The sequence below is a fragment of the Microcaecilia unicolor genome, chromosome 10 (genome assembly GCF_901765095.1).
Source record: "Microcaecilia unicolor chromosome 10, aMicUni1.1, whole genome shotgun sequence".
In the NCBI taxonomy this organism is placed as follows: Eukaryota; Metazoa; Chordata; class Amphibia; order Gymnophiona; family Siphonopidae; genus Microcaecilia; species Microcaecilia unicolor.
Window position 1 is genome coordinate 17,633,241 of NC_044040.1, and position 15,000 is coordinate 17,648,240.

The 15,000-nt window shown below is 48.4% G+C and overlaps 1 protein-coding gene across 1 annotated transcript in view; it reads left to right on the forward strand.

Annotated features, from left to right (window-relative positions):
* Window positions 1-15,000, forward strand: part of TMEM209 (transmembrane protein 209) — a 46,822-nt gene that overhangs the window by 24,140 nt on the left and 7,682 nt on the right. The window contains exons 10-13 of the mRNA XM_030216343.1: window positions 2,091-2,216; window positions 3,887-3,984; window positions 4,184-4,298; window positions 5,049-5,146. Of these exons, the coding sequence (XP_030072203.1) occupies window positions 2,091-2,216; window positions 3,887-3,984; window positions 4,184-4,298; window positions 5,049-5,146 (437 nt within the window). The remainder of the gene's footprint in view (window positions 1-2,090; window positions 2,217-3,886; window positions 3,985-4,183; window positions 4,299-5,048; window positions 5,147-15,000) is intronic.

The following is a 15,000-nucleotide window of genomic DNA, read 5'->3' on the forward strand; positions in this document are numbered from 1 at the left end:
TATGAGTTGTCTTGTTGGGCAGACTGGATGGACTGTTCAGGTCTTTTTCTGCCATCATCTACTATGTTACTTTCAGTTGAAAGAGACCTGCCTACTGTGTGTTTATGCTGTGTAGGTATTTAAATGTCTTATCTCCCCTCTCCTGCCTTTCTTCCAAAGAATACATATTGAGATCTTTGTCCATATAGGCTTTATGACGAAGGCCACTGACCATTTTAGTAGCCGCTCTCTGGACCGACTCCATCCTGTCTGTCTTTATGAAGATAAGGGTCTCCAGAATTGTACACAGTATTCTAAATGAGGTTTCACCAGAGACTTATACAGGGGTATCGTTGCCTCCTTTTTCCTACTGGCCATTCCTCTACCTATGCACCCAACGTCGTCCTAGCTTTCGCCATCGCCTTTTCTACCTGTTTTGGCCACCTTAAGTTCATCACATACAATCACACCCAAGTCTTGCTCCTCTTTTGTGCACAGAAATTCTTCGCCCCCTAAACTGTACCATTCCCTCGGATTTTTGCAGCCCAAATTCATGACCCTGCATTTTTTAGCATTAAATCTAACCTGCCAAATTCTGTACCATTCCTCTAGCTTCACTAAGTCCTTCCTCATATTATCTACACCATCAGGGACGTCTACCCTCTTGCAGATTTTGGCATCATCAGCAAAGAGGCAAACCTTACCAGACAGCGCTTCAGCAATATTGCGTACAAAAATGTTAAAAAGAACCGGCCCATGAACCGACTATTGCAGCACACCACTGGTAACATCCTTTTCCTCAGATTGAGGTCCATGTACCACTAACCTCGGTCTTCCACTCAACCAGTTCCTAACCCAGTCGGTCACCTTAAGCACCATACTGAGGTCACTCAGTTTATTTATTAGTTGTCTACGTGGAACCATGCCAAAGGCTTTGCTAAAATCTGAATACGCCATATCTAGTGCTCTTCCTCGATCCAGCTAGATTCAGCTCTCGGGTCACTCAGTCAAAGAAATAAATCAGATTTGTCTGACAAGAACTGCCTGTAGTGAAACCATATTGCCTCAGGTCCTGTAATCCATTGGATTCCAAAACTGTTCTCTGTTTTAAAAGCATGTCGGTTAATTTATTTGCCACAGAAGTTACTTAGCCGCCTGTAGTTCCCAGCCTCTTCCTTCCGCTTTTGTGGAGCAGGACCATATGTGCCACATTGTGCCTGCATGAGTGGGAAAATGTGGGATATAAGTGAACAATAAATAAATATGTGCTATTCTCCAGTCCTCCAGGACCACTCCAGCTCTAGAGAAGCATTGAAAAGGTTTTACCAGCAGATTGTAAGCTCTTTGAGCAGGGACTGTCTTTTTTTTGTTACATTATTTGTACCCCGCGCTTTTCCACTCATGGCAGGCTCAATGCGGCTTACATGGGGCAATGGAGGGTTAAGTGACTTGTTTGTGTATGGTGTATAGCGCTGTGTATGTCTTGTAGCACTATAGAAATGATTAGTAGTAGTAGTAGCCACTAGAACTTCCCTAAGTTCCTTCAGTACACTTGGACGTAAGCCATCAGGCCCTGTCACTTTGTCCATTTAGTTTAGCCAGCTCCTCACAAACGCAATCCTCTGAAAATAGTTCAGAGACTACCACCCCTCTATTCCCATTTGTTTGTTTTTCTGCAGTCCTGCTCCCGGCCCTTCAGCTGTAAACACAGAACAGAAATATTTGTTAAGCGATTCCACTCCTCTGTTCCTATTTGTTTGTTTTTCTGCAGTCCTGCTCCCAGCCCTTCAGCTATGAACACAGAGCAGAAATATTTGTTAAGCAATTCCAGCTATCTTTATCAGCTTCTACATATTCCTCCCGTTCACCTTTGAGTCTCACAATGCCACTTTTGCATTCCCTTCTATCACTAACATATGTAAAAAGTGACTTGGCATGGAAATGAGTTTCACAGTGGTGTGCACAAAACCAGCAACTAGCAAATGCAGCAATAAAACATCTGTATTGGGAGAGCTAGCAACACAACGTTAAGTTGGGGGTTATGTGTTAAAGATGCATTTTTGCAGCATGGGGCTATACCTTCAGACAGCTGCCTATTTTGTGTCTTGCAGAAGCCAGTATTAGTAGCTTAAAGCAAGCAGCGCTGGTTAAAGCACCTCTTATTCCTACCCTCAGTACCATTGTGCAGTACTTGGACATTACACCCAACCAAGAGTATCTGTTTGAAAGGATTAAAGGTAAGCCTCACCTGAGAGCTGTGGAACTGCTTTATTAGAAATAAGACTGCAAATTATTTTGAACAGTGAAGGCAGCAGACTCCCAAATATAACAATCCATTCAAAGTGGTAGAGGTGACAGGAATTTGGGCAACATGATACACAAGGAGAACTCATGATTTTTGCTTTACACCTTTAGCTGAATTCATTAGTATTGTTGCGGTAGGGATTTTGACATTTTGATCTTGCAATTTTAAATTCCTGAAATCTGCTATAAATACAGTGGAGTTTTTTATCTGTTCAGTTTTAAATTTTACACTTGTCCTGAAATGAAGAATGGAAAGATTGAAGGAACTGGACACACAAACTATGATCTGAAATATGATGCTAACATACATCTTGGATGTTGAGAGATTAATATATGGCTGTTGTAACCAGTTATTATAGGCAGATAACCTGTAACAGAAAAATATGCTGTGTATATGGAATGCATGGGTAGCGCAAGCATTTGAAATGTGTAAGTGGTAGCTCGATTTATCAAGGCCTTAGCCTTTGCTACTCTGCAGTGACACATCTTTCATAAGTATTCCTAATGCACTTAGCTTAGTGTGCAAATAGAAGTTAGATAAATTATTGGTCAGATAGCCAAGGAGTACTACTTAGAATGAGCACAGTGGCTGGATCTGTTGTATATGTCCAAGTAGCCCAGATTAGCCACTGTAAACAGAATGCTGAGCTGGATGGACAATTGGTCTGACCCAGCATAGTACAATAGCACTTTGTTTTTTATTCACTCATGTGCTTGGATTAGTAAGTACCAGGCATACCCTGACCGCCTCAGGGGCTTGCTTTAGGAAATTTAAATATCAAAATAGGGAAGAGATGTTTGCAGGGAGATGTGGAGGGGAAGCCACATCGGTGGGAGAAACAGGATTTGAACCCTGGCATCCCTGGTTCTCAGCCTGGTGGCTTTAAAACACTAGACCCCTACTGCAGTCATTTGCTTAGTTGAACATAAATTGAATATATTGCTAGTACTAGCCTAGACCTCCATGTGTCCTTAGTATTTGACATGAAAATAAATCCACTTTTAACATTTGTAAAGATTAGCAGGGCTTTTTTTCCTTAATCGTGTACTTGCAATTTCAGTTCCTTGTCCTTCTGAATTTTTTGTCCCTTTATAGTCTCCAGGGGGCCCTTTTACCAAAATGCAGTAGGATTTTTATTTTTATAATTTTCTTTTTGTACTTAATGTGCTTTTGACAGCAAAAATTAATGCATGGTAAATACAAAGGCAATGTGGTAACTGTTAGAAACATGCCCAGCAGTAATCGCACAGAAAACTTTTTTTTTTTTTTAACCACATGTTAAAACACAGCACAAATGCATTTAACTTTCTTCTCTTGAGGTGATAAAAGCAGCTGTGCTAACCACACAAGCAGCAGTGTATGATAAGTAATGTGTGCTGACTGCAGTGTGCAGTCCGAACCCATGCAGTTACCGCTCCCTAACAGCATGCATTTAATGCACAAATTTAGCATGCACTGCCGTGCCACAGGGGTAAGTTACCTTGCTCATGTGGTTAACAGCACACACTAATTCACTCGGCCACTGCTTAATTCACTTTAGGAAAAGAACCCTCTAAGTAAGTCTACAAAATAGTTTATAATGTAAGACATCTCTTCTTGCAGAGCTTTCCCATGGAGGGTGCATGAGTTCTTTCCGGTGGCATGCTGGAGGTGAATTCAAAGGACGGAAATGGGACACAGACCTTCCCACAGACTCTGCAGTAGGTCTTTTTTTCTCCCTCTCCCCATTTCACTCGTCTCAGACTGAATGTAGCAGACTGCAATGGCTGGGGATAAGGAGATTTATAGCAGACAGCTATGCTTTTCTAACACATTATGTTAGGTCAGATGATTACTATTGATGCTTATTATAATTCATATTGTAGATTGCACAAGAAGTTTTTTTTCTTCTTTTTGAAGATTATAATGCACATATTTTGCACATATCTGGACTCAAGACTGCCGCCTCATCCAAAGTATCCTGATGGAAAAACATTTACCTCTCAGCATTTTATTCAGACACCTGATAAACCAGGTATGATTTCTAAGCCGCTCTTAACTGGATTTATATGGATAAGGCAGGCATTGTCAAGAACTGTTTTTCAAATCTGTAATTGTGATGTTTTACTAGATGCAGTCTCGGGTTTCTAATTAGGCAAAGTGTGCATGTGGGGGGTGGGGAGGAGGCGACCTCTGACTAGAAATACCTTCACTGCAAAAGTTCCTGGTGTACAGGAAAGGCAGCTTTAATTTTTGGCTGAGGATCAGCTCAGTGAGAAGTTAATAGGTCTTCCCTCTTTTTTCTGTCTGCCTAGAGCAGTTGTACTCACTGTCAATCCTTAAGGGCCATCAACAAGTCAGATTTTCAGGATATCCCTATTGAGTATGTATATGAGAGATTTGTATGCATACAATGCAAATCACTCTCCTGTGTATTAGGAATATCCTGAAAAGATCAGACAGAGTAAATGCCACTGGGGGCCCTATGATAAATCTGCGTCTGAAAAGGGAGTTAGGAGTGACAAGCTAAAAGCGATGGGGCTGACTGCATCTCTCTTGGTCTGGGGGGGGGGTATATTTTTGGGTGAGAAAAGGAATAGTTGAAGCCAGCATCAAGAGTCAAGGAACCTGAAGACTGTCTAGCATTAGTTACATACTGGTCAAGGTTTAAAGCTGGCATCAGCATGGAGGTCTTAATGAAAGAGTGAAGTCAGCAGAAGCTTTATATAGTATGGTGGATTCTGTGTCTGATGTTAATACTTCCTTTTTAAATCAATTGCCGTAGACATTTCAAAAGAGAACGTGTTCTGCATTTACCAGAGCAGCATCAGCCCTCCACATTATGAGCTTATATACCAGCGTCACGTGTACAACCTCCCCAAGGTATGGATTGGGCTGCCTTGTTCAGCCAGATGCTTCTGTGACTTGGGGCTACGATGGCAGTACCTAGCTCTCTGATGTCTATTGTGGTACAGTTTGCATTTAATTAAAATCAATCCCAATATACCCTCCCTTTATGAAGAGCAGTAGTATTTATTTCTTTTAATGGGGCTGTCTATTGTGAACAAAAACGGTTAATATTGCAAAAAGGTTTCAGTGTAGTTTGCATAGTGGCTTCAAATTTTTAGAACCAGGTAGTTTACAGACTGGATTGAGATAGATATTTAGAGGGAAAAGGCAGGGGAATAATGAGGTGTAACTGGTGGTATATTGATGACCACTCTGCCTATAGATCTTCTTCTTATAATTTAATATTAAAAATGGCAAATTCTTTTCAGCCTGACTACAATGGAGAAGCACTGGTATGGGTTATGGTGGTAATAATGTAATCCACAGTTAACATGATTTTAAAGGACTCGCCCCCACATGTAAAGCTTTTTATGTAGGCTGTAAATGGTTTGATAACTAACACAAAGAATAAAAGGGGAATAGAAGCACCCCACCTCCTACCTGTCTCTAGTAAAAAGGTGTCATTACTTTCCATTCACTCATATTTGAGCCTGAGGTCTCTGAAAGAACTCTTACCATGATAAGGAACTGTTCTCCCTCCCCTATTCTACGTGGGACCCAGATGAAAAAGCACCACTCCACTCTATCAGACACTTCCATATCATCAAGCTGATCAATCCATAGACTGGTGGGTTGTGTCCATCTACCAGCAGGTGGAGATAGAGAGCAAACTTTTGCCTCCCTATATGTGGTCATGTGCTGCCGGAAACTCCTCAGTATGTTCTCTATCTCAGCAGGTGGTGGTCACACACAGCAGCAGCTCTGGCTAGGCCTCCAAGCCTAATTTTTAGGTTTTGTTGAGTGCCTGGGGTTGAGGGCTCTTCTTGAGCAAGTGCAAACCTGGTGGTGCCAGGTCCCTCCTTTTCTCCCCCCTCCCGCTGGCTCCGTTAAAAAAAAATTAAATAAATAAATAAATAAATTTTGAACGTCCTTAAAGGCGTTTATTTCGACGTTTATTTAAGCGTCTATTGCAGCTACTCACTGGGACACCAGGTCGTTACAACTCGGAGCGGACAGCAGGTAATTTTTACCTTTTTATAGCGGGCAGGGGGTTCCCCGATTCTTCTCCTCGTGGCATATGGCGTCGGAGGGCGAGGGCGCAAAGGGTCGCTCCCCGGGTCGCTTGAGCGCTTCTAGAGGGGATGCGGGGGTCTTAAAGCCTGATTCGCCCTTGTTGGGTGACAGTTTCGTGACCGATGAATGTCCCGGTCCTTCCTCCGGCGTGGCGGTTTTTCCCGCCATAAACGCCCATCCCCCGCTCCTCGCCTCCGCCATCTTGGCCGGCCACGCGGCTCGGACGGCTTCTTCTTGGGCCGCCCTTGAGGTTGGAGACATTAATGCCATGAACGCCCTTAATTTGGGCGACGGCACAGAAGCGGCTAAAGTTAAGAGTCGTTCTTCCTGCGCGGCTCCTTCGCGGAGTTTCGCGCCGGACGCCATTTTGGATGCGCAGCATGTCTCTCCCCCGCTATTGCGAGCGCCGGTTGAGGGTGCGTCTAGGGCTGTTGCCCAGGCTGCGGAAGTGCACAGTCTGGGGGGTTTCTCCCCCGAGTTTGTTTTGCTGCTGCATCAGGCCTTCCTCATGCACAACGCTGCCCCTGCTCCCTCGTCTGGTAAAGAGGTTGAGGTTCCCAGAGGTAAACGCCCTCGGGTTGATTCCCAGGCCTTGGAGGAATTTGTCTCCTCCGATGTAGATGAGGGCAGCGTGTCTGAGGTCTCCCAACGGTCCTTTGCGGATTCCTTGGAGGAGACGGATCCCCGCTCGGATGGAGCGGATGACCCCTCTGCAGCGCGGCTTTTTAGCCCAGAGGATTTGCCCAACCTGTTGTTACAGGCCATGGACACTTTGAAGATTTCCTCTCCGGAGGACGTCTCTCCCTCAGCCCCTGTTGGCTCTGCCATTATGCTGGGGACGAAGCGCCCGCCTAGAACCTTCCACGTGCATGATGCCATGCACACCTTAATTTCGGCTCAATGGGATGTCCCGGAAGCGAGCCTTAAAGTGGCTAGGGCTATGTCCCGCCTCTATCCTTTGGCTGTGAGTGAACGTGAGGCCTATCTGTGGCCTACCGTGGATTCTTTAATCACTGCGGTGACTAAGAAAACGGCGTTGCCGGTGGAAGGTGGCACGGCCCTAAAGGACGCCCAAGACAGAAGATTGGAGGCGGCCTTAAGGTCGTCCTTTGAGGCGGCTGCTTTAAGTTTGCATGCCTCAGTTTGCGGCTCCTATGTGGCCAGGGCGTGCCTGACTATGGTGCAGCGGGCTTCCCCCTCAGATCATTCCTTGAGGGCTGATTGGCCGGCCCTGGAATCGGGCTTAGCCTATTTGGCAGACTTGCTGTATGATGTCTTGAGGGCTTCAGCGAAAGGCATGGCTCAGACAATCTCTGCGCGGCGGCTTTGGCTGAAACATTGGTCTGCTGACCACGCCTCTAAATCCCGCCTGGCTAGGTTGCCTTTTAAAGGCAAGCTGCTCTTTGGGGTCGAGCTGGACAAAATCGTGACCGATCTCGGCACGTCTAAGGGCAAGAAATTACCAGAGGTCAGGGCTCGGGCTAGTACTCGTCCCGGTACCTCCAGAGGACGGTTGCAGGAAGCCCGTCGGTACCGCCCGGGCAAGTCGGGTTCCTCTGCCCCCTCTTCCTTCAAGAGGAATTTCTCCCCCAAGCAGCATTCCTTTCGCAGAGACCGCCGTCCCGGAGGTGCTCCCTCCGGTCCTCCCCCAGGGTCTCGTACCCAATGACGGGGTCTTGGTCCACGCCCCAGTGCAGATTGGAGGACGGCTGTCCTCGTTTCTGGGCGAGTGGACCACAATAACTTCAGACGCGTGGGTGCTGGAAGTCATCAGAGACGGCTACAAACTAGAGTTCTCCCGACCCTTAAAAGACAGGTTTGTACTCTCTCCCTGCAAGTCTCCGGTCAAAGCTGTGGCAGTGCAGCAGACCTTGGACAATCTGATCCGCCTGGGCGCGGTCGTTCCGGTGCCAGAAAGTCAGCTTGGCAAGGGACGTTACTCCATTTACTTTGTGGTACCAAAGAAAGGAGGTTCTGTCCGGCCTATCCTCGACCTCAAAGGGGTCAATCGGGCCTTGAAAGTGCGGCACTTTCGCATGGAGACTCTCCGCTCTGTTATAGCGGCAGTGAAGGCAGGAGAGTTCCTGGCATCCTTGCACATCAAGGAAGCGTACCTGCATATTCCCATCTGGCCTCCTCAACGCTTTCTGCGTTTTGCAGTCCTGGGACGACACTTCCAGTTCAGAGCCCTCCCTTTCGGGTTGGCTACTGCTCCGCGGACCTTTTCCAAAGTAATGGTGGTCATCGCGGCCTTCCTACGAAAGGAAGGGGTACAAGTCCATCCTTATCTGGACGACTGGTTGATCCGAGCCCCCTCTTATGCAGAGTGCGGCAAAGCTGTGGACCGGGTAGTTGCTCTTTTGAGCTCCCTGGGATGGATCATCAACTGGGAGAAGAGCCAGCTGCGCCCGACTCAGTCCCTGGAGTACCTGGGAGTTCGATTCGACACCCAAGTGGGCAGAGTGTTCCTGCCAGACAATCGGATTGTCAAACTTCAGGCTCAGGTGGACTAGTTCCTAGTAGCCTCTCCCCTTCGGGCTTGGGACTATGTGCAGCTGTTGGGCTCTATGACGGCCACGATGGAAGTTGTGCCCTGGGCCAGGGCTCATATGAGACCACTTCAACACTCTTTGCTGCAGCGCTGGACTCCGATGTCGGAGGATTATGCTGTGCGCCTTCCCTTGGACCCAGCAGTGCGCAAGGCGCTGAGCTGGTGGATGCAGACAGACAAGTTGTCTGCGGGAATGCCTCTGGTGACCCCAGAGTGGATTGTCGTCACGACGGACGCCTCGTTGTTGGGCTGGGGAGCCCACTGCTTGGGAAGGACAGCGCAGGGGCTCTGGTCTCCTGCAGAGGCAAAGTGGTCTATCAACCTCCTGGAACTCAGAGCCATTCGGTTGGCGCTTTTGGAGTTCATCCCGGTACTGGTGTTGAAGCCTGTACGGGTCCTGTCGGACAATGCCACGGCTGTGGCCTATGTCAACCGCCAGGGAGGTACCAAGAGCGCCCCTCTAGCCAAGGAGGCTATGAATCTTTGCCAGTGGGCGGAAGCGAACCTGGTGCAGCTTTCAGCGGCCCACATTGCCGGAGTCATGAATGTCAAGGCGGACTTTCTCAGTCGCCATACCTTGGAGCCCGGAGAGTGGCAGCTATCTGCTCAGGCGTTCTTGGACATCACGAAGCGCTGGGGCCAGCCGAGCCTAGATCTGATGGCGTCATCGGCCAATTGCCAAGTGCCGCGCTTTTTCAGCAGAGGACGGGACCCTCGATCCCTGGGAGTAGATGCTCTTCTCCAACAGTGGCCGACACAAGAGCTTCTCTATGTGTTCCCGCCCTGGCCCATGTTGGGCAGGGTGCTAGACCGGGTGGCAAAGCATCCCGGCAGGGTAATCCTGGTGGGTCCGGATTGGCCCAGGCGTCCCTGGTATGCGGACTTGATCAGGCTCTCAGTTGACGATCCTCTGCGGCTGCCAGTGGAGCAGGGCCTGTTATATCAGGGTCCCGTGGTGATGGAGGATCCCTCCCCCTTTGGTCTTACAGCCTGGCTATTGAGCGGCAGCGTCTGAGGAAGAAGGGCTTCTCAGACAAGGTCATCGCCACTATGCTGAGAGCGAGGAAGCGCTCTACTTCTACTGCTTACGCCAGGGTTTGGCGTATCTTTGCAGCGTGGTGTGAAGCAGGCTCACTTTCTCCCTTCACTGCTCCAATTTCTTCAGTGTTGGCGTTCCTGCAAGAAGGTCTGGAGAAAGGCCTGTCGCTCAGTTCCCTTAAAGTCCAGGTAGCGGCTCTGGCTTGCTTCAGGGGCCGCCTGAAGGGTGCTTCCCTGGCTTCGCAGCCGGATGTGGTGCGCTTTCTCAAGGGAGTTAATCACCTGCGCCCTCCTCTGCACTCAGTGGTGCCTGCGTGGAATCTCAACCTGGTACTAAGAGCATTGCAGAAGCCGCCTTTTGAACCCTTGTCGAGGGCATCTCTGAAAGACCTGACGTTGAAAGCAGTCTTTTTGGTGGCTATCACTTCAGCCAGAAGAGTTTCCGAGCTCCAGGCGCTCTCATGTCGAGAGCCTTTTCTGCAGTTCACTGAGGCAGGAGTGACTATTCGCACAGTGCCTTCCTTCCTGCCCAAGATTGTTTCTCGCTTCCATGTGAATCAGCAGCTCTGTCTCCCTTCCTTTCGTAGGGAGGACTACCCAGAGGAGTACTCTGTTCTTAAATATCTGGATGTGAGACGAGTTATCATCAGATACTTGGAAGTGACCAATGATTTCCGGAAATCGGATCATCTGTTTGTCCTGTTTGCAGGTCCTCGTAAGGGTCTGCAGGCTGCTAAGCCTACAGTGGCAAGATGGGTCAAGGAAGCCATTGCAGCGGCTTATGTGGCCGCGGGGAAGGTGCCGCCTATCCAGCTGAAGGCTCACTCCACGAGAGCTCAGGCGGCCTCGATGGCAGAGGCCGGATCCGTCTCCTTGGAAGAGATATGCAAGGCGGCAACTTGGGCTTCAGCTCATACATTCTCCAAGCATTACCGTTTGACTGTGGCTGCACGGGCGGAGGCCCGGTTTGGAGCTTCAGTGTTGAGGTCAGGGATTTCAATGTCCCGCCCTGGGTGAGTACTGCTTCGGTACATCCCACCAGTCTATGGATTGATCAGCTTGATGATATGGAAGGTAAAATTATGTATAATCATACCTGATAATTTTCTTTCCATTAATCATAGCTGATCAATCCATAGCCCCTCCCAGATATCTGTACTGTTTTTATTCTGGTTGCATTTCAGGTTCAAGTTTAGTCTTCAGTTACTTCAGAAAGACTTCGTGTTCAAGTTTTTTCACTTGGATTCTTCAAGAGTTAAGACGAGTTTGTGTTACAGTGAGCTGCTGCATTCCTCTCCCCTCCGTTTTACGGGGCTGGATTGAGACTTAAAATTCTGCCGGCACTCCCTCCCGCTTCGTGCGGCTGTAGGGCAGCTTTGTACCCCTCCCGCTTCGGCGGTGGTAGGGTCAGTCAGCTCCTCCCGCGGTTGCGGTTGCAGGATAAGCCAGATCCCCCCGCATCGGCGGGTGTGGTGTCCCTCCCCCGCTCCGCGGGGATGAGCTGGACGGATTCCCCTCCCCCACTTGTGTGGGGATGAGCTGGGTTAATTCCCCTCCCCCGTTTCGGCGGTGGTGAGCTGGGCAGAGTGTCCCTTCGTGGGTGTAATTCTCTAAGTGCTGAGTCCTGCGGATGGAGCTTTGATATCGACATACTGAGGAGTTTCCGGCAGCACATGACCACATATAGGGAGGCAAAAGTTTGCTCTCTATCTCCACCTGCTGGTAGATGGACACAACCCACCAGTCTATGGATTGATCAGCTATGATTAATGGAAAGAAAATTATCAGGTATGATTATACATAATTTTACCTTTCTCAACATCCACAGCTAGAAGCATAGAGGGGGTGCTCTCCTGCCTAAAAATTATGTCCATTTTATTTTTATTTTTTGTTACATTTGTACCCCGCGCTTTCCCACTCATGGCAGGCTCAATGCGGCTTACATATTATATACAGATACTTATTTGTACCTGGGGTAATGGAGGGTTAAGTGACTTGCCCAGAGTCACAAGGAGCTGCCTGTGCCTGAAGTGGGAATTGAACTCAGTTCCTCAGTTCCCCAGGACCAAAGTCCACCACCCTAACCACTAGGCCACTTAGCAGTCCAGACAGGTGGGTTGTGTCCCTCTACCAGCAGATGGAGACTGAGGAAGAAAATAGTTCTCATAACTCACCCCTTAAAGGTGTTCCTTTTCCTTTTTATTATGTTTTTAATTTTATTAACCCGCTTTGACCAACTTTGTTGTATTGGAAGTATTTCAAATTCTTCGAGGACAAGCAGGCTGCTTGTTTTCACACGTGGGTCGACGTCCGCGTCGGCCCAGGAAACGGCAAATTTTTCCCCAGCAAAAAATAAGTTTTGCTAGAGTTTTCTGGCGCGCATGTGCAGATGACTTCCCGCCCGTCGCATGAGCATGCCTCTTCAGTTTTCTTTTCTCCATGTTGAGGTGCGGTAGGTTTTTTCTGTGCTCCTCTCAGGCCCAGGAAAGAGTCTTCGTGACTATTTGCTTTTTTCTCCTAATTTTTTCTTTATCACTAAAAAAAATTAATAATAAAAAATAGTCCCATAGTGTGTGTTTAGTTTTGTCCCCTTTTAAAGTTTCCTTAGTTTTTGCAACACGCCAGCTTATTCTCTTATTTTTTTGTGCCCCCTTTTCTTTTAACAGGCACAATTGCGTCTTTTGATTTCGCTGAAGCTGTTTTCCCTTCCATGTCATCGAACACACCCAGTGACTTCAAACGTAGTCGGTGCAACTGGACCATCTCAGGTACCGATACCCATGCCTGGTGTATCCAGTGCCTTGGGCCCGACCATAGCCCAGCTGCTTGTAGTCTGCCTTCGTATGAAGAAACAGACACAAGCGTCTCGAAGCCCAACGAGAAGCTTTTTTTAGGCTCGGTCAGCTCCTTCAACATCGGTACCAAGGTCGGCGGTGTCGACATTGAAAGGAGCATCGACGTCGGGAAGAGAGGTAATGGCTGCTGGGAGACCAACTCGCGCTAGGAGCAGTGAGGCGTCGAGTGGGTCTCCACCTGCCTCGAGGCCTCCTGTTATGCAGGCCCCCCGGGACCGACCGTCTTCTAATCCAGACGTGAGGATTACCAAAGGTGGCCTATAATAACCTCCAACCAGTGGGTCCTTCAAATAGTCCAGTCAGGATACACCCTCAATCTGGAATCCAAACCTCCAAATTGCCCAACGGCAGCTCATTCTTACAGTTCCCAGCACAAACAGAGGAACTCTCTGCCCTTCTGAAGGCCTAAGTGGTCGAACCCATTCCACCAGGGGAAGAAGGACTGGGATTCTATTCCCGGTACTTCCTTGTGCAGAAAAAGACAGGGGGGGGGGGGGATGCGTCCCATCCTAGACCTGAGGGCCCTGAACAAATTTCTTGTCTGAGAAAATTTCAGGATGGTTTCCCTGGGCAAAGAAAACGATTGGCTATGCTCTCTGGATTTAGGATGCTTACACACACATTTCGATACTTCCAGCTCACAAGAAGTATCTTCGATTTCGGCTGGGAACACAGCAGTTTTAGTACTTTGTACTGCCCTTTGGTCTGGCGTCGGTGCCTAGAGTGTTCACAGACTGGGAGTGCATGTGTTCCCTTATCTCGAAGGTTGACTGGTGAAGAGCACCTCGAAGGCAGGCACTCTGCAGTCCATGCGAATGACTATTCAGGTGCTAGAACTACTGGGATTCGTGATCAATTACTCCAAGTCCCATCTCACCCCAGTTCAAAAGTTGGAATTCATTGGAGCTCTGTTGGAACACAAAGACAGCTTGAGCTTATCTTCCCAAGGCAAGGGCAGACAACCTCCTGTCCCTGGTGTCCATAGTTCGAACGTCTCAACAGATCAAGGCTCGGCAGATGTTGAGACTTCTGGGGCACATTGTCTCCACAGTTCATGTGATTCCCATGGCACGTCTACACATGAGATCAGCTCAATGGACACAGCTTCCCAGTGGTATCAAGCTGCGGGGAGTCTAGAGGATGTAATCCAACAGTCCACAGACTTCCGGAATTCTCTGCAGTGGTGGACGATTCGATCCAATTTGACCTTGGGATGTCCGTTCCAAATTCCTCAGCCACAAAAAGTGCTGACGACGGATGCAGCCCTCCTGGGGTGGGGAGCTCATGTAGATGAGCTTCACACTCAAGGAGCCTGGTCCTTTCAGGAAAAAGGTCTTCAGATCAATCTCCTAGAATTGCGAGCGATCTGGAATGCTCTAAAGGCTTTCAGAGAACAGCTGTCCGGCCAAGTCATATTGATTCAGACAATCAGGTTGCAATGTATTATACCAACAAGCAGGGGGGCATCGGATCTCGCCCTCTGTGTCAGGAAGCCGTCCAGATGTGGCTTTGGGCACGCCGTCACGGCATGTTTCTCCAAGCCACTTATCTGGCAGGCGTAAACAGTCTGGCCGACAGACTGAGCAGGGTAATGCAACCTCACGAGTGGTCGCTGAACATGGACGTAGTCCACAAGATCTTCCGAGTGTGGGGCACCCCCTGGTTGGATCTTTTTGCCACTCAGATCAATCACAAGGTCCCTCAGTTCTGTTCCAGGCTTCAGGCCCACAACAGATTAGCGTCAGATGCCTTTTCACCTGTATTGGGGATCAGGCCCTTCTGTATGCGTATCCTTATACCTCTAATAGGGAAGACTGCTGAAACTAAAACAAGAATGTGGAACCATGATTCTGATAGCTCCCTTCTGGCTGCGTCAGATTTGGTTCCCTCTTCTTTGTCCTCCAAGGAACCGTGGAGATTGGAGTGTTTTCCAACCCTCATCACACAGAACGAAGGGTCACTTCTACATCCCAACCTCCAGTCTCTAGCTCTCACGGCTTGGATGTTGAGAACTTAGAATTCGCCTCCTTGGGTCTTTCAGAGGGTGTCTCCCGAGTCTTGCTTCCAGAAAAGATTCCACAAAGAGATGTTACTCTTTCAAATGGAGGAGGTTTGCCGTCTGGTGTGACAGCAAGGCCCTAGATCCTCTTTCTTGTCCTACACAGACCCTGCTTGAATACCTTGTACACTTGTCAGAGTCTGGTCTCAAG